The 27,148-nt window shown below is 45.0% G+C and overlaps 1 protein-coding gene across 1 annotated transcript in view; it reads right to left on the minus strand.

Moving 5' to 3' along the window:
* The window catches only part of HPRT1 (hypoxanthine phosphoribosyltransferase 1), a 40,670-nt gene extending 29,379 nt beyond the window's left edge, over positions 1–11,291 (minus strand). The window contains exon 1 of the mRNA XM_004715363.4: positions 11,136–11,291. Coding sequence (XP_004715420.1) covers positions 11,136–11,162 — 27 coding nt within the window. The 5' untranslated portion in view covers positions 11,163–11,291. The remainder of the gene's footprint in view (positions 1–11,135) is intronic.
* Between the last annotated feature and the right edge of the window lie 15,857 nt (positions 11,292–27,148).

The raw sequence follows: 27,148 nt of genomic DNA on the forward strand, positions 1-27,148 counted from the left end.
TTTTGAGAAACGATGTACAAATGCGCTTTACACAATTGATGTGTGTATGGATTGGGATAACAGTTGTATGAGCCCCTAATAAAATGTTTAAAAGGGAAAAAAAATAAAATTAAATTAAAAATTAAAAAAGAAAATGTTGATGGCAATAAATGTACAAATGTGCTTGAGACAATGGATGCATGTATGGATTGTGATAAGAGCCCCCAATAAAATTTTTTTTAAAAAGCTAGGCCAAATGTGGCAAAATCTTGACATGTTCGAGGTGATGCTATTCTTCACCCACCCCACCCCATTCCAAGTTGTCTACAAATTTAGTTAAAAGTTGTTTACAGGACACTGTCAGCTAAGTTAAAATAGCACACTGAACTTTCCACAAAAACTGCTGCTCCCCATTCCACAAAGCCTGTCTCATCTTACAGTAGAGGGGTGAAAAGATTACCCTCCCCAAAACTAAGTGAGCTAAGTCTTTCAAGTTTGGGACTGCCTATCAACTCACGTTGTGCCTCCCTAGCTAACTGAGGACGCTCTAGCATTGTCTTGAGGTCTCATGCCTGGCACCAAAAAATTGACTAATGTGGGAAACACTGAAGATGTGGTAACATAGGTGACCTAAGTATAATTGTAAAAGCACTAAATAGAGGGAACCGATTACAAGGATCTACATGTGACTGCCTCCCTAGGGGACGGACAACAGAAAAGTAGATGAAGGGAGACGTTGGACAGGGCAAGATATGACAAAATAATAATTTGTAAATTATCAAGGGTTCATAAGGGAGGGGGGAGCGAGGGGAAAAATGAGGATCTAATGCCGGGGCTTAAGTGGAGAGGAAATGTTTTGAGAATGATGAGGGCAATGATGTACAAATGGGCTTTACACAATTGATGTATGTATGGATTGTGATAAGAATTGTATTAGGAAAAAAAAACCACTAAATAAAGTGCATAGCCATAAAAGCTGTTACTGCGGAGACGGGAATAACATTAAAAGAGGCCTGGTGGCATAGTGGTTACACATTGAGGCTGTCAACTGCCAGGTCATCAGCAGTTCAAAACCACCAGTCTCTCCTCAGCAGCGAGATGAGGTTTTTTACTTGTTATAAACCGAGTTCTAGTCTCAGAATCTCAGAGGGGTAGTTCTGTTCTGTCCTGTAGGGTCACTATGAGTAGGAATTGACACAAGGCAAGCAGTTGGGTAGCATTTGGTGGCATCATGGGTTACCCACTGGACTCAGCAGCTCGGAATCACCAGCTGCTCCGTGGGAGAAAGAGGAGACATTCTAATTTTGTAATGATTTAATTAAATACTTTTTTTGGGGGGGGCTCTTACATCTCTTATCACAATCCATACATTCATCCAGTGTGTCAAGCACATTTGCCCATATGCTGCCATCATCATTTTCAAAGCATTCTCTTCCCACTTGAGCCCCTGATATCAGTCACCCCCCATTTCCTCCTCCTCCACCCTCCCTCATGAACCTTGATACGTTATAGATGATTATTTTCATACCTTACATCATCCTCCACTGCCCCTCACCCACTTTTCGGTTGTTTGCCCCCCCTGGGGGGGGGTGTTAAAAGTTCATCCTGGTGATCGATTGCCGCCTTTGTAAAGATTGACAGTCTCTGATAGCCACAGGGCAGTTCTACTCTATCCTATAAGGTTGCTATGAGTAGCAATCAACCCGAGAGCAGTGAGTTTGTTTGTTTAGGTATTTCACTTATAATATTTGCTATACATGTCACATTTTCTTCAAGGAGGTTCTATATATTGTATTTTAAAAATAGTGGTCTTTATTAGAAAATATTTGGGGTTTCAAGTGAGACGGTCATTGATAGCAAGTCACATTTCACTTGCATGGGAAACAGTGAAATCCATAATATAACAGTTGGATGGACTTCAGAAATGTGATGTGCTGAAAATGATATCCTTTGCAATATTTAAAGCCCACTAAACTCACTGCCATTGCGTCACCTGACTCATACATAGTGACCCCGTAGGACAGAATCGAACTGCCCCCCTGTGCGTTTCTGCACCTGTAACCCTTTCTGGGAGTAGAAAGCCTCATCTTTCTCCCGTGGAGCAGCTGGTGGTTTTGAATGGCTGATCTTGAGGTTAGCAGCCCAATACGTCAGCACCATACCACCAAGGCTCCTCTGAACACCACCACCACCACCATAAAAAATCCAGCACAGTGGTACTATGGGGGGATTCTCAAAGACCCTTGAGTCCAGGGCCTTGCTCTCCCAGTGCAGCAGGCTACTACTACCTGTGCGTCTGCCACACCTGGGCTTCCTCCCTTCCTTCCTCAAACAACCTGAGGTCTCACTGTCCAGAGAGAGAAACAGAATTGTAATGATCTGTATCTTTGCCCCATGATTTGCAGTGGGCTTTTATTTAAAAATGGTAGGAAGGAATCTGAGCCTGGAGATACAGATCAAGCAATAAGCATCTATGGCAACCAGGATGCATCACTACCTACATGCTAAGGTTGATTTGGTTTTACACTAACATGCACCACTTTCATAAGCAGGCAAAAAAAAATTTCCAGGGATGGGAGAGACAGTGCCCGGTCCTAACGAGGGGCATGCTCTTAACAGAACATATTTAATATTAACAAGAATAGTTCATAGCAATCTGTGAAAAAGCATACCTTTAAATCTAGTTCAAGTTTTAGAAAAAGAAAATTACTTTGCCAGATTCTGTAAAAGCAAAACCAAACTCCCTGCCATTGTATTGATTCTGACTCATAGTGACCCTGTAAAACAAAGTAAAACTGCCCCTTGTGGGTTGCCAAGGATATAAAATCTTTATAGAGAAAAACAAAAAGCCTCATCTTTCTCTCATGGAGAGACTGGCGATTTCAAACTGCTGACCTTGCAGTTAGCAGCCCAACATGTGTGTAACCACTATGCCGCCAAGGCCCCTTTAGATGCCATCAAACTCACTGCCATTGCGTCAATTCATCTCATAATGCCCCTACATGAATGACAGGGTAGAACTGCCCCCTGTGGGCTTCCATGACTAAGAGTAGAGTGCCTCATCTTGCTCCCACAAATGCCGTAAAGAGGCAGGAAAAACACTCCTGCTGGCCTCATCAGAATGTATCTGCTCTGAAAATGCACCGTTTCCTATGACTTTAAAATCAAGACGAACCAGAATGCCAAAAAGAACTTCCTTGAGGCTTATCCACTTTTTCCTTCCTGTTACTCACAGTTTCTGCCTCAAGTGTAAATTAGGTTCTACCCTGGACTTGCCAGGAGCCCTGGTGGCATAGTGGTTACTTGGGGGCTGCAAGTTCGAAACCACCAGCCATTCCTCAGGAGAAAGAAGGGGCGGGGCTTCCTATGCCCACAAACACTCCATTCTCTGAAACACACAGACAGGGCCACTTCTACCCTGGCCCAGAGTTGCTATGAATTGGCATCTACTGGATGGCAATTAGTTTTAAGCTTTAGATACTGTCTTGCACCTGCAAAACTGTCTGAGCGCGGGTAGTCTACAATGGGCCAGACCCTCGTCCATCTCAATCAAAGCCACATGAACTCTGCTCCGAGTTCATTCCAGACATGCAAGCTACACCTGTAGCAATGTGCCCACACACTGGAATCCAACTGTGCCCAAACCCCAAAGTAACTTTCCAAAGTCGAAACTATTAGATCTCTGCATAGTTCTTGGCCAAGGTTGGTTTGTTGTATTTCAAGCTTAAAAACCATGTTAGCAAGGCAAAAGCAGAAATTCACTAAATGTGCATCTATTAAAGTACTTCAGGCATGAACTCATAACTTCGTTCACTACATAGAAGGGCTCATAACTTTGTTCACTACATAGAAGGGGTACATCTGTGGAGGGAGTCCTCATTTAAGAACTCTACGATTGGCCAGGGGTGGATAGCTGTCAGACGGGCAATGAGGGGTCAGTACCCTCTGTGGATGTGCTGCTATCTACTTGTGGATGCTACAAATGCAACATAATGCCAAGGCAAATGGGCCGTTCGATTCGACATCCACTTTCTCCAATTTTGCACTAGCAAAGTCCAAATCCTCTTACCTCCTGTGTAACGATCAAACATTAGACTCTTCGTCTTAAAATAGCGAGGACATTACTTACTCAGAACTTGTAATCTTATTAATAATACTTAAAATACTGTGTACAGATAGGAACTGAAAATACAGGGAATCCCGGGCGGATGAGCCCTACAGGACCAGTGGTGTGAGTGGCGAAACAGGGAGGGTAGAGGGAGAATGGGTAGGAAAGAGGGAACCCATTACAAGGAACTATATATGACCTCCTACCTGGGGGACAGACAACAGAAAAGTGGGTGAAGGGAGACGTCAGACAGGGCAAGATATGACAAAATACCAATTTTTTTTTATAAACTATCAAGGGCTCATGAGGGAGTGGGGAGCGGGGAGGGAGGGGAAAATGAGGACCTAATGTTGGGGGTTTAAGTGGAGAGAAAATGTTTTGAGAAACAATGTACAAATGCGCTTTACACAATTGATGTGTGTATGGATTGGGATAACAGTTGTATGAGCCCCTAATAAAATGTTAAAAAAAAAATACTGTGTACATACTAGGCCATACATACGAGAGAATCAGATCAATTTGACAGAAGCAGCATTAAAAAGTTTCAACCAAAAACCTAGCTCACGACCGGGAGTCGATTTCAACGCACAGCGACCCTCTAGGGGTAGAACTCCCCCTGTGGGTTTCTGAGACTGACTCTTTACAGGGCTCCTCTTGTCATAACAGAGCTTACAGCCCAGTAGATGACATGACATACCATAGGGAAAATCCATAAGATAAAGTGCTACGCTGCAGTTAAAAAAAAGGTTAAAAGTCTAAATTATGGATAACATTACAAAGGGAAAAAAAAGTGCACTCAAACTTTGACCTCGAAGCTTCAGTTGTATCTAGAATATAAAGGGAGGTAAAATTCAAGAAATAGGAACTTGAGCCGTAAATCATCCCAAAGCATTTTAGTAACCAGGTTCAATAGCTTCCATTTCAACCAGAGCTAGACGGAAATACATTTGGTAGCCTTCAAGCATCTGAGCTTAATTAACCATATCCGATATGGATGAAGGAGCCCTGGTAACACAGCAAATCAAGCAGTAGGCCACTAATCGCTAATCACAAGCTGGCAGTTGAAGCCCCCCAGCTGCTCTGATGGAGCAAGTTGAGGCTGTCTCCTTCAGTACGGTCCCAACCTTGGAAACCCTAGGGAGCAGGCAGTTCTACTCTGTCCTAAAGGGCCACCAGGAGTCAAAAGCAACTGGATTACAGTGAGTTTTGCTTTGGAGGTGGATTAATTAACAACCCAGGGACTTGTTTTGATAAGAAGGCTTCCAGGAGTTGGAGACTGCACTATATTCAATTGCATAAAAATTTACCCAGCCTCTATCTACCTTGATTAAGCCTTGGTGGGGGAATGCCCTCTGAACGCTTGTAAGGGCATACAGCTCACTAAACCGCAGAGTAAAGCTGGTCAGGGATCTGCATCTACTTCGATTAGTGAATTCTCTATCAACTGGAGTTACATATGCGTGGGAGATAAAGCTGGAGCCCAAGGTGACCCGGCACCCAGGGCTCCCTCTTGGGAGTTGACACTGCATTAGCACAGAAGTTAGCAGGGTCCCAATTTCCACAGGATTGGAGATTCCTGCTCTTACATTTAATCAGTTGCTTGTTGAATGTTTTGTTGGGAGTGGAGGGGAACCCCAAACTACCTGAGAATTTTTGAGGGGCCTGGTAGCAAAGTGGTTAAGCAGTCAGCTGCTAACTGAAAGGTCAGCAGCTGGAGCCTACCAGCCACTCTGAAGGAGAAAGATCTGATAGTGTACACAAAGACTACAACCTTAGAAGTGCTATGGGGTCACTATAGGAGTTCAAATCAATAGCAGCAATGAGTTTGGGTACTGTTATTTGGGGGCTTGGAAGGGCTGGAAGTGGTAAACCAATGAGCATATGGTTTCCTCTCCAAAATTGGTTGCACAGGAAACCAAGAGGCAATTTAGCGATCACTTCCTGTCAGGTAAGTCAACTCAGACTCACAGAGACTCTACAGGGCAAGGTCAAAGTGCTCCTGTGGGTTTTCAAAGCTGTAACTCTGGAAAGCAGAACGCGTCATTTTTTTCTTCCACAGAGCAGCTGGTGCGTTCATTTTTTTCTTCCACAGAGCAGCTGGTGCGTTCAAACTGTTGACCGTGCAATTATTAGTCCAACACATCACTACACCACCAGGGCTCCTTGGCTTAGGCTTAGTTCTTAGTTACCATTTGCTCAGACAGTTTGGAAATCTGACTATCTCCTTGGCGTTCTCCCACACAGCTCTGGCAACCTAGTTTCCCTTGGGCAATCCACTTTCTTCTGCTCTACTTTTTATCTAGAAAGTAACGCTGGTGGTTTGAGATCACCAAATACCGAGACCCTTACTTTCTAGTAAAACTGGCACTCAAAACCCGCTGCCACGGAGTCAAGGCTGGCTCTGAGCCATCCTGTTGCTAGGGCAGGGGAGATTGTGCCTGTGGGTTTCCCAGACTGTAACTGCCAACCGGAGTCCAAAGCCCTGGCGAGTGGTAGGTGGTTTTGAATTTCTGACCTTGAGATCACAGCCCAACTCATAACCACTCTGCCACCACGGCACCTTAAACCGGCACTACCCATTCTTAATTATGTGTGACTCTCATACATGAGCACTTTTGTGGTTTAGACCAAATGTCTAATTATGAGGACAAGACTTCAGAAATTATAGTAGACAAGGACATTAACCAATACTTGCAACATCAATTCATCATCCGGGACTAGGATTGTGCCAATCCCCTATGGTCAGTTCTCAGGGCCAAGCAAACTCAACAGAAGTGAGCCTTAAACCGAGCCTCACGAACTACACAGCGTGCCATGTAAGATGAAACAGAGTGGACTTTATTGCCAGTCACCAGCCAGGCTTCCACAGAGGGGTGGAAATTGCCAAATGGTTTTTACCTTTTATCTTCAGAACCCTTAAAACTCTCAAAAATAACATCAAAGCAGATGTGTCATCCCCTAAGGATAATACCTCTTAACTCAGGGAATCTGAAAACCAGTTGTTCATAACTGACTCAGATGTTCCTAACAGGGAAGATAAACTGGTAGCAGGAGGTCAGGGCCAACTGGACCGCAACTAACACCTTCCTCTTCTGATTTTACAAATTAACAACATACATATCTGACTTGCCTGTCCTCCCTTCTCAGGGTTAAAGAACTAGTACAAGAATTAAAAGCTGCCACCTTGGCCATTCCACCATCTTGGTGGCATGTAAACCCGCGTCCTGGTGCACACAGGAGTAATTTGCCCCAGTAGCTGCCGGGGCAAATGGGTCAGAAGAGTGAAAGCGCATACTCACACCGCTTTAGCATCTCTTCATGGGGCAGGGGGAGACTTAATCCAGTAACCGCCACTTAATCCAGTAACCGCCTAAAGGATTATGGGGAATCAAAGGATTGCTTTTGCCTAGGCTAAAGCTCCTAAGGCAGGAAGGAATTAGGAGAGAAGGGAGGCTAGAACTGCTCACTCCAGGGAGGAAGTGGGAAGCAATCGGTGTCAAAAAGAAAAGGTGAAGGAACTGTTGAAGTAAAGTCAATTTGCTGTTATACTCTCACCCAAATCACAACAAAAAAGTTAAAAAAAAGAAATGGATCTCATTCATAACCAGGAACCACCTGTATTTCTGTGGATTAAAGGTTTTCATCAACAAAGTGAATGAAAAGAAAATTCCAAGACTGCTGATGTGGTTGGTCCGGGCTTCTGTTTCCCACCTCTAGCCACTGGATTTCCTGCCCAGCTTTGGACAGAAGGCAAGTAAGATGCACCCACCCAGTGTGGGACCCTCCCATGGGACTGCTCATTTCCTGGTAGGCCCAAGGAGCCATTCTGGCCATCTACAGACTAAAGGCAGTCTAAAGCCTGTTGCGGGTGGAGGAGGGGATATCTTTTCTCAATGCAGGACCCCTGATGACATAGTTGGACTGATAATGGCAAGGACAGCAGTTTGAAACTACCAGCTGTTCCCAGGGAGAAGGATGAGGCTTTCTACGGCTTGAAGAGTTAACAGTCTCAGAAACTCACAGGGGCAGTTCGACCCTGTCCTATAGGGTTGCTGAGTCAATGGCAGTGAGTGTTTGGTTTTTTATCAATTCTGTGCAAATCATTGATTAGGCCAGATTTACGTAAGAGCAGTTAGCACAGGGTGCGCCAAGGGAGCTTCAAAAAATTTGTGGGAAAAACCAAAAAGGCAAAAAAGAGATCATGCAATATTTTGTTCCCCACGAATATTGTATACAATATTTGTATGGGTTCTAATTGTAATTCTAGCATGACAATCCCAAAATTTAGAAGACATTATAATGTGTACTTGATGTTTCAAAGAATTTGCCCAAATCCAGCCTTTTCTTAATTCAAGTGTCTAAATTTACCCCGGAAGCTTAACACGAAACCTACAGGCAGCTTTACAGGCGGATCTTAGGGCTGAGTTCATTAAAAATTATCTTGGGCAAGTGACTTCACTGTGTCTCTGTGGTCACACCAGGAAGCATCTTCCTCACAGGGTTTCGATCGTGCAACTTTAGGTTATTTATATTACAGTGTTAGATCTCACTGAGCGAATTCCAACTCATAAAGACAAAAGGGACAAGGGAACAAAGGACTGTCCAGTCCCCTGCCACCCTCTCAAACCGTTCCCTTTGAGCCCATTGGTGCAGCCACTGGGTCAATTCCTCTAGCTGATAGGGGGTCTTCCTCTTTTTCCTTTTCTCTCACCCTCCACTTTCCCAAACATGATCCTTTTCCAGGGACTGGTCTCTCCTGATAACATGTTGCAAAACAGTTATCTCAAAGTTGACCTTCACCGCTGTAGGCATGCTGTGACTGTAGAAGCATGCCGTGGCAGGGGCAGTTGTGCCCTATCCTTCAGGGTCACTAGGAGTCAGAATCAACTACTGTAGATGGCAATGGGTTGGGTTTGGGCATTTATTGCCACTATGAACTTTAAAGTACCATGGCTACGGACAGACCCTGGGGACCAGATAACCTAGGTTCCAATCCTAGCAAAACTGGATTATTTAGCTTACCCTCAAGTTGCGTAACCTCTCTGCGCTGCGGAGAAGACCAGTCAATATACAGAAAGGGCTTAGAACAATGACCAGCACCGGAGTTAGCATTATTTTGAAGAGGTTGTCCTGGCTAACAAGCTGACCAGATCATGGGAGGAAATTCACCAAAGAAAGGGAAAAAAAGAAACAGGAATTTGCAAGCAAAAAGCATAATGAATATTTTGATGTTCAAAGGAAACTCAGCATCCAGTCCCCAAAATTCTAAAACTATGAATGTACATAGACCTGTTATTTAATTTCCTCCGAAACTGCACAAAAATACTATGTGCCAGCTGAGAACCAGCCTAACTTTTCAGAGTGAGGGAGGAGGCTTGAGTCTAAGCTCCAGTGCGTCCCAGGCGGTGTGTCTGAGGACATGTGTGATAATATCCTTGGGGCTCAATCCACTGGAAACCTGTAAGATCTTAACCACCAAACCCAGGACTCAATAAAGAATGCAGCCAATGTGTAGCTCCCGTCAGGGAGGGTGCAAGGGGGTTTCGATGACACCATGCGGTGGCTTAAAAACACACAAATATACGCACAGATGCATGAAATCCATTCTGATTCACGGTGGTGACTCCCCAGCAGAATGTTGCAAATTTTTAACGGTTACTTTTCCAAAAGCAGACTGCCAGGTGTTTCTTCCCAAGAGCCTCTGGGTGAGCATTACCCTCTAATCTTTCTCACCGCCTAGGGACTCTATGAGGCAAGCTGACGCTTCAGTTTTACGGAAGAAACCTTAAGACAGCCATTCTCAACCTGTGGGCCACGACCCTTTTGGGAGTCGCCCGATTCATGGCAAAATGACAGTTATGAAGTAGAAATGAAAAGTAATTTTATGGTTGGGAGGGGTCACTACAACATGAGGAACTGTATTAAAGGGTGGCAGCATTAGGAAGGTTGAGAATCACTCCCTTAAGATTAAAGTGAATTGCCCAAGGCCACACAGGCGGTAAATAGCCCAAACAAGGAAGATTTCCAAAACTGTTTTCCCTTGTCACAAGGACTAATATGAAATAAAATCCTTCCTGTTTAATTTGTTCATTCAAGACATCATTAATTACTGAGAACTGCCTACATTCCAGGCCCTGAGCTGTGTGCTGGGGTCACTGTAGGATCCCAGTAATAGTGGGAACGGCAATCAACAGGTAATCTCTAGCTGCTAAAGCAATTACAATAAGCAAGTAGGGTGAGGGAGTTTTACTGGGGTTTCTCTATTTCAGCAAGCATCATCCAAAGGCGCGAGGGGAGAGAGGGATGGGGGTGGAGGGCAGCTTGGCTCATTTAGGAGACAAGGAAAAAATCCAAAGCCAAGAAAACACCCAATGAGGTTGGAGACTAGTTACGGTATACAATGTCCTTGAAGGACCAGAGTCGAATCTTTTCGTCCTCACTAGCATCAGCAGGCACCGAATCTGGATTCCAGCATTATCTCAATCCCAGGCCTGGCTCAGGGAAAGGACCTGCTCGTTTTCTGCGGTTCCTTCATGGGAAAGCCAGGTAGACATGGTTACCACTACCAGGGCTGCCTGCAACGGGGCGGTGCGCAGTCCCACAGAGAACAGCGATTCTATCTATTTGTAAAGCTACCTGGAAATCAAGCGTTCACATCCCTGGGTAGGCCCTCTTAGGGGCGCCCTGGTGACCTCACCCCCAACCTACAGTCCCCACCCCACCAGATCATTCCCGAATTGGCCCAGGGCTCCAGCCCTTCCCCCGCCGCAGCATGCTTAAAGTGGCACATGTCAACCCAAACGCCATTTCCACCGTCTCCTCCCCCACGCAGCCCTCGCTCCCGGGGTTCTCAGGACGAGAGAGCCCCCACTCACCCCGCCATTCCCCACCCTTGACGCCCTCAAGTGACGTCAAGGCCGCCCCTGGGGTTCCCGGGGCCACGCCGGCCCAGCCCGCACTGCGGGGCCACGCACCCGGCCCGGCAGCGACGGTGGGGGGCGCCGCGGGGGCCGGGGCCGGAGCCGGGCTGGGGAGTCAGGCTACTCACCACGACGCTGGGGCTGCGGGTCGCCATAGCGAAGGCGGCAGGAGCACGGGCTGAGGTCGGGCAGAAGAGGAAGGCGGCTAGGGGGGGAGGAGGAGACGCAGGCTGGACCCAGGAGGCAGTAGGTGGCGCGCGCGGGAAGTCCCAGGGAGCGCGCTAGCGCTTGTCGAAGCTGTTGCTTGGCAGAGCCCAGGCCCCGCCCCCAGCTCGCTGCTAAGGCCCCGCCCCCGACCCGCTGGCCCCACCCGCTCCCGCCGCGCACTCCACGCCCTGGCAGCGGCTATAGGCCCTGGGCACGTGGCAGTCATGTCAATCTTCTCCCGCCAGACGCCTACACACCGCAGCGCAACCGCAGTCCCTCCTTCTCCTATTCAGCAGGCTTTCAAATTCCCAAGCGGAGTTTCTCCATCTTGACCCTAAACTGGGCGTTGACTCTGCAGGTTGCAGTCCCCACGTGGGTTCTCACTCTGGACATTGCACCACATGGTAACTTCCCCTTTTCTTGACCCTTTGCCCAGTGCAGCCCCAAAGCCCTGGCACCCGGAACCAGAGTTAGCCAGGTTAGGGAACACATTCTGAGGGAAACACTCAATTTCTCTGCGAACTTGTCCAAAGGACTCAGACTCTCCGAGTCTCCCAGCCAAATGAGGATGTTAATATTAAGAAAGGTTCTGCACATTCCATTTAAGAATTCGACATTTAAGACATGATTTTTGCTATGGTGCTGGTGAAGAATATCGAAAGTACCACGGACTGCCCAAAGAATAGGCATCTCTCCTGGAAGAAGTACAACCAGAGTGCTCCTTAGAGGCATGGATGGCAAGACGTTTCTCATATACTTGAGATATGTTATCAGGAGAGATCAGTCCCCAGAGAAGGACATGCTTGGTCACACCGAGGGACATCGAAAGAGAAGAAGGCTCGGATTCAGACAGATGGACACAATCGCTGCAACAATGGGGTAAACAGGAAGAGCTGTGGGGATGGCACAGGATGGTGACTCGGGTGGTGTTTCATTCTGTTGTTCATTGGGTGGCTATGGGTCAGAACCGACTGGAAAGCACCTAACAACAATAAAGTACAAGCCCACCTCAGAGACAGGGCGGGTTCTCTTCCACACAGCAACACCAGCTTTTCACAATAAATGAAGTCACATGATTTTTTTGTTTGGTTTCCCAAAGCATGTACAAGTTTTATTGACACTAGACTGGAGTCTATTAAGTGCTGTTCTGTTTTAGGGTACAACAGAGGCCTCGAAATCTCAAATATAATTTCAGGAGAATATTAAATCTTAAAAAAAATTGAAAAAAAAAGAATATTAAATCTTAAAACGGCAAAGAGACAGCAACTAGATGGGGGAGATGGTTAGCTCGAGCTCATGATGATGTCCAAGGATTTTTGCTGAGACTCAGAGATTTTCAAAGGACACCGGAGAACAAAGGGAGCTGTCACAAAAGCATGATTGGCAGCAGATCCGTACAGCACAGTTACAGGTGGGACAGTAGAAGGAGGAACAGGACCAAGATTGGGATGTGTACATTGTGTTAGAAGAGCCTACAAAATTGGCCCCAGGCCTGCCTTTGCTACACCCAGTACAGTGATCTTGATCTAGGGCAGCGATCTTTATCAAGGACACCTTCGTGTAGCCCCTAAGGCAACTGCCCCTCCTAGGTCAGTGGGGTGGAGCTAATCTTTCCAATGCAGTTGGCCTGAGGGCAAGATCTTTCACATTCCTGGTTCATGTTATTTTTGCAATCTTGTAAGGAGAGACCCTATGAAGGACAGAATGAAACACCAACACCACCACCCCCCAAAAAGAAAGAAAGAAACACTGCCCAGTCCTGCTGCATCCTCACAATGAGTCTTATGTGTGAGCTCACGATTGCAGTCACTGTGTCAATCCACCTGGTCAGGGCCTTCTTCCCCTTGCGCTCTGCCCCCCTGCTCTACCAAACACAATGTCCTTCTCCAGGCACTCGTCTCTCCTGTCCAAAGTCCGCGAGACCAATTCTCACCCACCTTGCCTCTAAGAAACATTCTGACTATACTTCTTCCAAGACACTTCTGTTTGTTCTGCTGGCAGTCTATAGTACTTTCAATATTCCTGCCCAGCACCACAATTCAAATGGATCGATTCTCCTTTGGTCTTCGTTAGTCAGTGTCCAGGTTTCACATGCATATAGGCCATGGACTTGGGTCGGATGCACCTTAGTCCTCAAAGTAACATCTTTGCTTTTCAGTATATTTTTTAAACCATTTTATTGGGGGCTGGTACAACACTGATCACAATCCATCCATCCATTGTGTCAAGCACATTTGCACATTTGTTGCCATCATCATTCTCAAAACATTTGTTTTCTACTTGAGCCCTTGGTATCAGCTCCTCATGTTTTCCCTTCCCTCCCCATTCTCCCCTCCCTCAACTTTTCAGCACTATTAAGGAGGTCTTGTGCAGCAGATTTACCCAATGCAGTGTGTCATTTGATCTCTTGTCTGCTTCTTCCCTTGACAACTTCAACCTTTTTTTCATTTATCATGTTACCTATTGGTCCACTTGTGAAGATTTTGATCATCTCTACAGTAAGTTGTAATTCGTACCGAAGCCTGCAAGCCTTAACCTTCATCAGCAAGTGCTTCAAGTCCTCCTTACTTTCAGCAAGCCAGATTATGTCAACTGCCCCATCACAGGTTATTAATAAGCCATCCACAAATCCTGATATACCACATTCTTCTTCATATAACCCAATTTATCTGATGATTTGCTCAGCATACAGTTTGAATAAGTATGGTGAGAAGATACATCCCTGACACACACCTTTCCTGATTTTAAACCATGTAGTCTTCTCTTTTGTTCACACAACTGCCTCTTGCTGAACAAGGCTGAAGTTGTCAAGATTTTTGTCTTGCTTGAATCCAAATCAATGCTCATGGAAGCCGCAGTCACAAAATCAAAAGATACGCTGTTGAGGGAGGGGGGAGCAGGGAGGGAGGGGAAAAATGAGGACCTAATGTTGGGGGTTTAAGTGGAGAGAAAATGTTTTGAGAATGATGTACAAATGCTCTTTACACAATTGATGTGTGTATGGATTGCGATTACAGTTGTATGAGCCCCTAATAAAATGTTTAAAAAAAAAAAAAGATACGCTGCATTAGGTAAATCTGCTGCACAAGACCTTTTAGAGTATTGAAAGGCAAGGCTGTGACTTTGAGGACTAAAGCGTGCCTGCCCCAAGCTAGGTGATTTTCCATTGCCTCATATGCATGTGAAGGTTGGGCGCTGAATAAGGAAGCCTGAAGAATCAATGCATTTGAATTGTGGTGCAGGAGGAGAATATTGCAAGTACCATAGACTGCTAAAACGACAGATGAGTCTGTCTTGAAAGAAGTACGGCCCAGAGTGCTCCTCAGAGGTAAGGATGGCAAGACTTCATCTTTGGACATATTGTCAGGAGAGACAAGTCCCTGGAGAAGGACATTATGCCTGGTCAAGTGGAGGGGGGGCAGGGGGTGTGTGAGAGGAAGATTCACAATGAGATGGACTGACCCAGTGGCTGCAACAACAGGTTCAGGCATAAGAACAATTGTAAGGATGGATTGCTGTGGTCCCAGCTGACTTGGGGGCTCCTAACAACAACAACAACATAGATTACGCCTCCATCAAATGTTTTCTAATCATTAAACAAGGATGTAGATAAACTTGCCCTCAAGCGAAATGCCTTGGAGAGTGAATTGGCTCCAAACCTTTCTGCCCAGCCCAGGGAAGGGCAGTTTCTCCGTTAAGGTCTTGCCTAGGTGTGTCCTTGATGGAGGTCACCATACTAGGGCTGGTGAAGGTGGGGTCACAAAGTCATGAGTCATCTGACTGTCTTGAGTTTGGCCCTGACTGTCTTGTTGGAAGGCCCTGGACGACCTTGAAAGCCTCAATTGTGAACACTAGGATGCCATCTGAACCACTTCTTGGTGGTCTCCAGATGTTTCTGTGTCTTTGTGTTCTCTTTGTCTCTTTGAAGACTTAATGTATGTTCTCTAAATCGTACTTGAGACGGAGTCTCTTTTGCACCGTAAAACCGCTTTCACTATCATCCATAACGTTCTGCAAACCAGGTGCTCAGACTTTAAGCTTCAATATAGTTCTAGAAGGAAATGACCCCAAATCCAGGTATGATTCATAGAGAGACATTGATAAGTCTTTAACTGGACAAAGGTAAAGCATCTGGCTGAGGTCATCACATCATGGGGTCTAAGGAGTCTCAGTGACGCCAACACAGAGAACATGGGGAACAGAGGAAACTGCCTCAACATCATGACCGGGGGCAGCTCAATTCATCAGTTTCAGGCAAGACTATTGAGGCTGGAAAGGCCCCCCCCCCATTGGAATACCTGCATGATTTCATCAATAGGCTCAAGCATAGGAACAACTGTGAGGTTGGCACAGGACCTGGCAGTGTTTGCTTTTGTCCTGTATGAGGTCACAATGGTCTGGAACCGACCCAATGGCACCTAACAAACAGTAGCAACAAAGTAGAAACACTTACAAGATTGATTCCAGGGGACTCCAGCCGTGAAGACTATGTGACCCTAAAACCAAGACCAAACAACTCACTGCAATGGACCCTTTGTGAGCCTCTCATGTGGGGGGAGGTCAGATGCTTACAGGTATCCTCCCTGAGGGCGATCAGTTGCCAGGCTGCAGTGGGCCCGCTCCCTGCTGTTAAGGACAATGGATAGGCCTGCAGTCATCAACTTGGTTCCTGTAGGTGGGGTTCACACCCTACTGATAATGGTTCCTATGGAGATCCAGCTGCCATCCTGACTCTAGGATCCGCCCATCTTGTCACCTGTATACCCCCAATCCCTCCTCTTCCTATTGTGTGTATGTCCCTAGAGCACCTTTCATTGCTGTATAACCTACATTGGAACCCCTTCCTGTGATGTATGTCTTTACCTGTAATCAGTGGGCTTTCTGCCCCCAAAGGTCTATAGGCCTGGGTTAGCAATAGAGAGTGCCTCACTCTCTCTCGGCTCCTCCCCTCTCCTCCCATTCCCTTGTCCTCCTTCCCTTCCCCCTCTCTCCACGTGGACCACCGAGCTGGGCTGAGGTGAGCATTGCTACTATGAAATGCCCTTGACTCCATTACTTTCTCTTCTATCTCATGCTCTCGATGACTTTAATATTTATATAGATAGATAGATATAGATAGATAGATACCATACAATTGTGTTAATTAAACCCACGATTAGCGGTGGGGGCTGCCCCCCCCCTTAATTAAAACCACACTGCTTCTTTGGGTTTCTGAGAGTAAATCTTACTGGAGCAGACAGCCTCATCTTTCTCTTGAGGAGCAGCTGATAAATTCAAGCCTCTGACCTTGTGGCTTGCAGCTCAATGTGTAACCCACCATGCTACCAGAGCTCCTTACCATGCAGCCTAATACCCCAATTTCCATCAAGGCAATTTCCCGGGGTTAGGCAGCCCCAGGGGATGGGGCTGCCTATGGAAATGGCAATAATACACTCCCTAACACCTTGCCTTTCACTTTGACCTTAGTCAAAAAGAAGTTGATAAAGGCTGATGGTTAGGTAGTGACAAAAAATGGATTTAGGCCTCTCACTGTGAACCTCATCCTTCTGGAAACCTCCAAGGCAAAACCAAACTCATTTCCATGCAGGCAGTCCCAACTCACAGAGACCCTGTAGGACAGGGTAGAACTGCCTCTGGGTTTCCAAGACTGTAAATCTTTATGGGAGTGGAAAGCCCTTCTTTCTCCCGAGGAGTGGCTACTGGTTCCAAACTGTTGACTTTGTGGTTAATAGTCTACCGAGTAACCACTAGGCCCCCAGGGAATGATGGAAAAGCTGGCCATATTGTGAGAACAGCCATGATGGCACAGGGAAACGAGAAATGAGAACCTGCATGGGAAAAGCTGGCCTGTTACATTTGGTCAAGGCAGAGCGGCCACAAACTTTCAAAGTTAAATAAAAAAAGCAGCATCTGAAAAGCGTAATAATGAAGATGTAATCAAATGAGGTGTGCCTGTACAGTCCTTAAATCCATGCACACTCAGTGAATGGGAACTATCAATATGACCGCTCTTTTTTAAAAATCATGTTATTAGGGGCTCATACAACTCTTATTTCACAATCCATACATACATCAATTGTGTAAACCACATTTGTACATTCATTGCCCTCGTCATTCTTAAAACATTTCCTCTCCACCTAAACCCCTGGCATCAGCTCCTCATTTCCCCCCTCCCTCATCGCTCCCCCCTCCATCATGAACCCTTGATAATTTATAAATTATTATTATTTTTTCATATCTTGCCCTGTCCAACATCTCCCTTCACCCACTTTTCTGTTGTCTATCCCCCAGGGAGGAGGTTATATGTAGATGCTTGTAATCGGTTCCCCCTTTCTACCCCACCCTCCGTCTACCCTCCCAGTATCGCCACTCTCACCACTGGTCCTGAAGGGATTATTCGCCCTGGATTCCCTGTGTTTCCAGTTCCTATCTGTACCAGTGTACATCCTCTGGTCTAGCCAGACTTACAAGGTAGAATTGGGATCATGATAGTGGGTGGGAGGGGGTGTGTGTGTGACCGCTTTTTCTTTTCACCTCCACCATTCCCTACATGGAACTGACAAAATCCTCCTTCTTGCCTGCGCTTGCCCAAGCTAGAGGATCGCAGTTGCACGAGATACTCCCTTCCTGGTGCACTTCTTTGTACACAACTCCAGCACCCACCGTGCGGTCGGTCATGCTCTGCATACTATCAGGAGAAATGGAGAAAGATTGACCTCTGTCAAAGATTTTGCCTTGCTTGTCTCCACAATCCGTGCTCATGGAAGCAGCAGTCAAGAGATCAAAGGACGAGCTGCATTAGGTAAATCTGCTGCACAAGAGCTTAGAGCAGCAGTTCTCAGCCTGTGGGTCACGACCCCCTAGGGGGTCAAATGACCTTTTCATAGGAGTCACCCGATTCATCACAGTAGCAAAATGACAGTGATGAAGTTGCAACGAAATTAATGTTATGGTTGGGGGGTCACCACCGCATGAGGACCTGTATGAAAGGGGCGCAGCATGAGGAAGTTGGAGAACTATGGTCTTAGGGTATGGAAGAGTAAGGATGTTACTTTCAGGACTGAGGTGCGCTTGGCCCAAGCCACGATATTTTCCATGGGCTTATATGCATGTGAAAGTTGGACATTGCATAACAAAAACCGAAGAAGAAAAGGCGCTTTTGAATTGTGGGGCCGAAGAATATTGCAAGCACCATGGACAACTGAGAATGGAGCCCTGGTGACGCAGTGGTAATGTGTTGGTCTGGGACATGCATGGTCCCTATTTTGAAACCCCCAGCAGCTCTGAGGGAGAAAAACTGGACTTTCGACTCCGGTAAACAGTTATAGTCTCCGAAACCCACAGGCTTGGGATGGGGTGGGGTGGGTCGCTGTGAGTCAGCATTGACTGGATGCCAGTGACTGCTAAAAGGACACCTCAATCTGTCCTGGAAGAAGTGAGGCCAGAAGGCTCCTTAGAGGAAAGGATGGTGACACTTCATCTCACATACCTCGGACATGTTGTCAGGAGAGACCAGTCCCTGGAGAAGGACATTATGCTGGGTAAAGAGGCGAGGCAAAGGATAAGAGGAAGACCTTCGATAAGATGGGTTGATGCAGTGGACACAACAATGGCTTCCAGCATGGGGACAAATGGCACAGAAACCAGACAGTGTTTCATTAATAAGGTCACTATGGGTCGAAACCAACTCGATGGCACTTGTTACAACAACAACCAGGTTTCTAAAACTGTCCTTGGACTTCTCTGAGCTTCAGTCTCCTTGTATAAAAAATGGAAAGAATAATTCCTACTGTGAGAGAGAGGGGATTAGTATGACAACTGGTATGTAGATTACCTAGCATGTTATTTCCTACTTAATAGCGGGAGCTGAGGAGCCCTGGTGGTGTAATGGTTACGGAGTGCACTGCTAACTACAAGGTCTGCAGTTCAAAACCACCAGGTGCTCCTCCAGAGAAAGATTGAGGCTTTCTGTCCACCCCCCACCGCCACCCCACCGAGTTCCAGTCCCAAGACACCCACAGGGACACCGGGGCAATTCTACTCTGTCCTCTGGGGTTGCTCCGGGTCGAAATCCGACTTGAAGGCTTCTTGTGGTTAGGTTTGCTGAGGCTTTGACAATCTTTATGTGAGTCCTATCTTCCTCCCTTGGGTTTGAACCACTAACCTTGCCATCCACAGTCCAGTGATAACCTGGCAGTGCCCCCAGGGCTCCTTCAAGAAATAGTAGTTATTATAGTTGTAGCATGTATGAAGTCCATACTTCGCGGCACCTCTGCCTGCGCCTTCTAATGCTAACCTGCTGTTATGGGGAAAATACATGTAGGCTCTGGAGTGAGGAAGAGCCGCGTTCAAATTAGTCTTTTGCCATTTACTCGCATTATGGCCTTGGGCAGGAGCCGCTCGGTGCCTCAATTTTCTCATAGTCAAATGGGAATAATATCTCCTTCACAGGGTGTGATGAGACTTGACCGAAATCATCTGCAAAAGTTTCTAGCACAGCGCGTAGACAGTTTCTCTCTCTATGTAGCCTTCTTGGCTCAACGAGTCCTCATCTGTTCCCCTGTTGATGGGCATTTGGGCAGTTTCCAGGTTTGGACTATTGCAAACAGTATTGGTATGCACATTCTTTACATGTCTTATGATTAATATGTGAGGGTATTTCTATTGAGCAGAGACCTCGAAGTTCAAATTAGCATTGAAGTTCAAATTAACACAGTATTAGTTGTCTTTTGATAAACATTGAGTTCTCCCAGAAAGCTAATTCAGAGAACTTCCCTTTCTACAGCAGGCCCCGATACCTTCCGACTCACCTGGCTCAATTAGGTCCCACCCTTCAGAATCCTTCCAACTTGCTTCTGGCTTCCAGTTGCTTTCACCAGCCCTTGTACGGTTCAACAATGGCTTTGAGATGGTGATAAAGAGGTGATTGTAAGACAAAGAACTGGAAACCCTGTCATTCTGTGATCACTTGTTTTTTTATTTGTATTTTACAAAGTAAAACAACAAACCGTGTGCAAAATGCAAAAGCATTGGTTTGCTAAGTGAACATTGGGTCAGATCTGAAGTAGTTTACCAAGGCTGGACACTACTCAAAATTTATATTTATTCTTCTTTTAACTTTGCATTGTTTTAAAACTAAAGAACTCTAGAAAATAATGGTTCTTACTAATCATTGCATGATTATTACTGAAAATAATTTTTTTATATATAGGCGAGGGATGTTAAAAAATCATCCACTCTGGAGAGAAAATGTTTTGAGAAACGATGTACAAATGCGCTTTACACAATTGATGTGTGTATGGATTGGGATAACAGTTGTATGAGCCCATAATAAAATGTTAAAAAAAAAATCATCCACTCTGGGTATAAAATATACAAGGTATTATCTCATAAAGAAGTCTTTTTAAAAAAAAAAAAAAAAAAGAAGTCTTTTTTAAACCAAACAGTAGTTTAGCTTATTTAGTAAAGAATGTCTGCCTTTATTATGACTTTTTAAAAATATATAACTTTATTGTGGTTTAGGTCAAAGTTCACAAGCAAATTAATTTTCCATTTCATAATTTATACACATCTTGTTTCCTGACCTTGCTTGCAATCCCCACAATGCAACAGCACTCTTCTCACTTCCTCCCTGAGTTCCCTGCTTCTGTTAGTCCATCTTCCCTGCCCTGTGGTGATTACATAATTTTGTATCAACTTGCAGTGTAGGGGTGAAGTCTAGCCTGTCAATCAGGTCACTGCCAGATGGTGCCTCCTAGTGGGCGTGACCTCCTCCCCCTCTCTGTTTCACCTTTTTGCTGTTCAGTCACTTGGAGAGCTGTCAGAGACAGCCATTGGAGCCACAAAACTGTACCCACTGGCCTGTGATCTCCCTGCATTCTGCCTCATTACATGTGGCTGTGTTACTCCACAGAGGGATTTATGAACTGGTATCGGACTTATGGACTTGATCTGGACTGCGTTGGGATGTTTTCTTGATATATAACTACCTCTTGATATAAAGCTCTCTCTTACACATATATGAGTGTCACTGGATTTGTTTCTCTAGTCAACCCAGCCTAACATATTAGTTTCTACCTTCTGAGCTTTGCTGTGGGACACACACTACCCTTTGGGAGTATGCTTTTGTTTGTTTCATAGATCTATCTCTTGTTTGGCTTAAAGTTGACCTGCTGGAGTTGAGGTCAGCCCCAGGCTTAAAGGGTGTCTCAGAGGGACAGTCTCGGAAACTCACACGGACAGTCCTCCCCTGCCCTATAGGGTCGCTATGAGTCGGCCTCAACACGCTAGCAGTGAGGTTTTTTTGGTTTTAATGGCCATAGTCTCTGGGGTTCCACCAGTTCTCTATCAGCCCAGGAAGTCGGGTCTTTTATGGTTTTGAGTTTCATCCTTCATTTTCTTCTACTCGATCCAGGGCCTTCTACTGTGATCCCAATCAGAGCAGTTGGCAGTGGTAGCTGGGACCATCTAATTCTTCTGGTCTCCGGATCAAGGAAGCTGAGGTTTATGTATCCTTAGGGACTACATTTTTCCATGCATTTTTTTCAGTTTTAACTATTTTATTGACATATAATTCTCCATGCATCCTTGATTTTTTTCACTTTGTTTTCATTTGGACAGGAGAGACTAAGAGTTGCATCTCAGATGACTGCTCACCAGCTTCTACAGTCCAAGGTCTACTCACCAATGTAGAATGTAGAGCATTGTCTTTATGGACTATATTGTGCCCATTGGCCTAGATGTCTCCCCAGGACTTTGATCCTAAGTCTCCAAACCCCCTGATACATTCCCTCAAGGTGTTTAGTTACGATGAAAAAGTTTCCTAAGTTTTCCCCCTGGATGCTCTACTATATTCATAGATGTGTTTACAGCACATATAAATATCTACGTAGAAATACCCTCGGCCAAGGCCTGGTGGTATAGTGGGTAATGCGTGGGGCTGCTAACCTCAAGGTCAGCAATTCGAAACCAGCAGTTTCTCCAAGGGAGAAGGATGAGGCTTTCTACTCCCCATAAATAGTTACAATCTCAGAAACCCACAGGGGCAGTGAATTTGTCGGATAGGGTCCCTATGAATCATAAGTGACTAAATGGCAGTGCATTAGGTTTGGTTTGAAACCTATATAAATTCATGAGTGTAGTCCCCTTCACCTTCCCACCCAAGTAAACAACTTTCTGCTATTCTCTGCTTTTCGCCAAGAACCCCATCGGACATCAGCAATGATATCCCTTGTTCTAAGTCCTTTTCTGAATCACTGGCAGCTCACTGACAATGTACTGCTGCTATCGTTGCTGGTTGATCGTCAGGAAAATGTTACTTAAATGTGATATTATGGATATTGCTCTATATTTGATCATCTGTTGGGTCAATTTTCTTTGGAATCGGCACAATTGTGGTTCTCTTCCAGTTAAACGTGCATGCCTACCTATGGATCCACTCCTCACAGATTGTCATTACTGTCATTTCTGGACTGTGTGTTGTTGTTAGGCACCATCAAGTTAGTTCTAACCCACAGCAGCCCTCGGTACAACAAAACACACCCCAGTCCGGGCCATCCTCACCAAGGTTCCTATGCTTCAGCCCGTTGTTGCAGCCACAGTGTCAAACCATTTCATGGAGGGCCTCCCTTTGTGTCACTGCCCTTCGTCATTACCGCACATAACGTCCTTCTCAAGGGACTGGTCTCTGCTGACATGTCTAAAGTGTATAAGATGACGTCTCACCATCCTTACCTCTAAGGCGCGCTTTGGTCATACTGCTCTCAAGATATTTTTGTTTCTTCTTTTGGCAGTCCATGGTATTTTCTTTCTTCCCCTGTCCCCAGTCCATGGTATTTTCAATATTCTTCACCGGCACTGCAATGCAAATGCCTCAATTCTTCTTCAGTCTTCCTTACTCAATATCCAACTGACACAAGCATATGAGGCCACTGAACATACCATGACATACGTCTTGCACACCTTAGTTCTCAAAGTGACATCCTTCTTTGACAGCACGCTCATGAGGTCTTGTGCAGCAGATTTATCCAATGCAGTGTGCCTTTTGATCTCTTGACTGCTGCTTCCACGAGCAGTGATGGTGGATCCAAGCAAAACGAAACCCTTGACAACTTCCATCTTTTCCCCCTGTATCATGATGTTACCTATTAATCCAGTCGAAAAGATTTTTATCTACGTTAAATCCAATTGTAAGCCATACTGAAGGCTGCAATCTTTGATCTTCACCAACAAGTGCTTCAAATCCTCCTCACATTCAACAAGCAAGGAAGGTTGTGGAATCAGTATATAAGGGGTTGTTAATAATACTTCCTCCTATCTTGATGCCACATTCTTCTTCTGAGAGAAAGATGGAGCTTTCTACTCCCGTAAACAACAGTTGTGTTGTCGATAGGGGCCATCGAGTCAGCTCTGACCCACAGCAATCCTATGCACTAGAAAACAGAACACTACATGGTCCTGTGCCACACTCAATCGCTTTGCCCATTAAGGCAGCCACCGCGTCAATCCATCTCATTCAGGATCTTCCTCTTTTTCGCTGCACCTCCACTTTACTAAGCATAATGTCCTTCTCCAAGGACAGGGCTCTCCTGACAACATGTCCAAAGTATGTAAGACAAAGTCTTATCATCCTTGCCTCGAGGGAGCACTTTGGCCGTACTTCTTCCAAGACAGACTTTTGTCCTTCTGGCACTCCATAGTGCTTTCAATCTTCTTCTCCAGCACCACAATTCAAATACACTGATTCTTCTCTGCTCTTCTTTATCCAATGTGCAACTTTCACGTGCCTATGAGGCAACCAAACATACCATGGCCTGGATCATATGCCCCTTTGTTCTCAGAATAGCATCCTTGCTCTTCATTACTTTAAGGAGGTGTCATGCAGCAAATTTACCTAATGCAATATGTCTTTTTATTCCTTGACTGCTGCTTCCATGAGTATTGATCGTGGAGCCAAGCAAGACAACACACTTGACCACTTCACCTTTTTCTTCATTTATCATGATGTCACCTGTTGGCCCAGTTGTGAGGATCTTGGTCTTCTTGACATTGATTTGCACTTCATACTGAAGGCTGCAATGCTTGATCTTCAATAGCAATTGCCTTCTTAATTTCAGCAAGTAAGGTTGTATTATCTACATATTGCAGATGGTTAATAAGACTCCCTCAGATCATATAATCCAGTTTCTCTGATTATTTGCATACAGATTGAGAAGTATGATAAGAGGCTACGACACATTTGCTGATTTTCAACCAGGCAGTATTTCCTGCTAGCATGACTGCCTCTTGGTCCATATACAAGCACCTCATGAGCACAATGAAGTGCTCTCTAATTCTCACTTGCTCAAGGCTGTCCATTATGATCCATACAGTTGAATGCCTTTGCAGGGTCAATGAAGCACAAGTGAAAATGCCATGGCTTGGGTCAGGTGCACTTTAGTCCTCAAAGTAACATCCTGGCTTTTGGACACTTTAAAGAGGTCTCGAGCAGCAGATTGACCCAGTGCAATGTATCATTTGATCTCATGACTGCTGCTTCCATGAGCATTGACTGTGGATCCAAGCAAGACAAATGTCTTGACAACTTCAACCTTTTTTCCATTTATCATGATGTTACCTGTTGGTTCAGTTGTGACAGTTTTGGGTCGTCCTTACATTGAGTTGTAATCCACACTGAAGGCTACAGTCCTTGATCTTCATCAGCAAGTGCTTCAAGTCTTCCTCACTGTCTGCAAGCAAGGTTGTGTCATCTGCATACCACAGGGTGTTAATATGCCTTCCTCCAGTCCTGATGCCACATTCCTCATATAATCCAGATTCTCTGGTGGTTTGTGCAGCATACAGACTGAACAAGTATGGTGAGAGAACAGCACCTTGTTGCACACTTTTCTGCATTTTAACCATGTAGGATTCCCTTGTTCTGCTTGCACTACTGCCTCTTGATTCATGTACAAGTTCCATGTGAGCACAATGAAGTGTTCTGGAATTCCCATTTTTCTCAAGGTTATCCACAGTTTTTTATTGTCCACTTAGTAGAATGCTATGGCATAATCAATGAAACACAAGTAAACAGCTTTCTGGTATTCTCTGCTTTCAGCCAAGTTCCATCTGACATCAGCAATGATGTTCCTTGTTCCAAGTCCTCTTCTGAATCCAGCCTGAATCTCTGGCAGCTCCCTGTCAATGTACTACTGCAACTGTTGTTGGATGAGCTTCAGCAAAAATTTCTTTACATGTTACTGTACATGTCGTCTGAGCATTCCGTTGGGTCACCTTTCTTAGGATGGGTACAAATGTGGCTCTCTTCCAGGCAGGTGGCCAAGCAGCTGTCTCCCACACTTCCTGGAAGAAAAGCCTCAGTGCTTCCAGGGTTGCATCAGCATGTTGAAACATTTTAATTGGTTTTCCATCAATTTCTGGAGTCTTTTTTTTTTTGGCTAATGTTTTCAGTGCAGCTTGAAAGTCTTCCTTCAGTACCACTGGTTCTTGACTCATCTGCTACCTCCTGAAAGGGTTGAATGTTGGCTAGTTCTTCTGGTTACAGTAACTGTATATTCTCTCCAATTTTTTTCTTGTTCATCTTCTTTTGATGCTTCCTGTATCATTCAATATTTTGCTCATAAGATCTTTCAAGATTGCAACTCGAGGTTCAAATTTTTTGAGTTCTTTCAGTTTCAGATTTGCTGGCCTGTCCATCCTTCCTTTTTGTTTTTCTGACTCTCTTTGTACATTTCATCATCAAATTTGACTTTGTCTTTCCAATCTACCATTTGAAATTTTCTATTCAGCTGTTTGACTTCATCATTTCTTCCATTTGCTTTAACTACTCTACTATCAAGAGCAAATTTCAGAGTCTCCTCTGACATCCACTTTGATCTCTTCTTTATTTCCTGTCTTTTTAATGACCTTGTGCTTTCTTTATGAATGATGTTCTTTTTATTAGTAGTAGTAATATTGGAAACCAGTATTTTATTGGTTGTTTTGAGGATCAGGACATAGAAATTATAGACAACTTATACATAATTCTCTTTTGCTGTTGTTGTCCGGAGTCACACTGGCTGTATTTCTGATGTGTGGGGTTGGAAGGGGACGTGAGGGCGGGCAATTTGATCACTTTGCTGCCATTGGCTGAGGATGGCCTTGGAAACGGACTTAGCTTGGTAGCCACAGCCAAGGGAAGACTAGAGCTCTGCTCCAGCTCTCCGGCCTGCTCCAGATCGCTGATGAATGATGTTCTTGTTGTCCTCCCACAGCTCCTCAGGCCTTCTGGCTTTGGGGTCCAATGCAGTAAATTTGTTCTTGAGATGTTCTTGCAATTCAGGTGGGCTAAGACTCAAGATCGTATTTTGGCTCTAGTGGACTTGTTTTAATTTGCTTCACCTTCAACATGAATTTATTGAGGAATTGATGGCCTGCTTTACAGTCAGCCTGGTTTTATGGCTGATCGTGTGCTTCTCCGTCTTCTCCGTCTTCTCTTCTCACAGATGTGGTCACTTTGTTTTCGGTGTATTCCATCTGAAGAAGTGCATGTGAATAGTCACCTTGTGTGCTGTTGAGAAAAGGTATTTCCTGTGAAAGAGTGTTGGTCTTGCAAAATTCTGTCATGCAATCTCCAACTTCATTTCTATCATCAGGCCGCATTTTCCAACTACTGTTCCTTCTTCTTCGTTTCCCACTTTTGCATTCCAATCATGAATACTTATCAATGCATCTTGATTGTGTGTTTTATTGATTTCGCACCGAAGTTGTTGGTGAAAAGCTTTAATTTCTTCGTCACTAGCCTCACTTCTTGGTGAATAGATTGAATAATAGTTGTAGTGATTGAATTTCATTGGATTTCTATAGATATGATCCTATCACAAACAGCATTGTACTTCTAGATAGACCTTGAAATGTCCTTTTTTTTTTTAACATTTTATTAGGGGCTCATACAACT

Source organism: Echinops telfairi, unplaced genomic scaffold (genome assembly GCF_000313985.2).
Source record: "Echinops telfairi isolate 266 unplaced genomic scaffold, ASM31398v2 ScPeMD7_20;HRSCAF=75, whole genome shotgun sequence".
Taxonomy (NCBI): domain Eukaryota; kingdom Metazoa; phylum Chordata; class Mammalia; order Afrosoricida; family Tenrecidae; genus Echinops; species Echinops telfairi.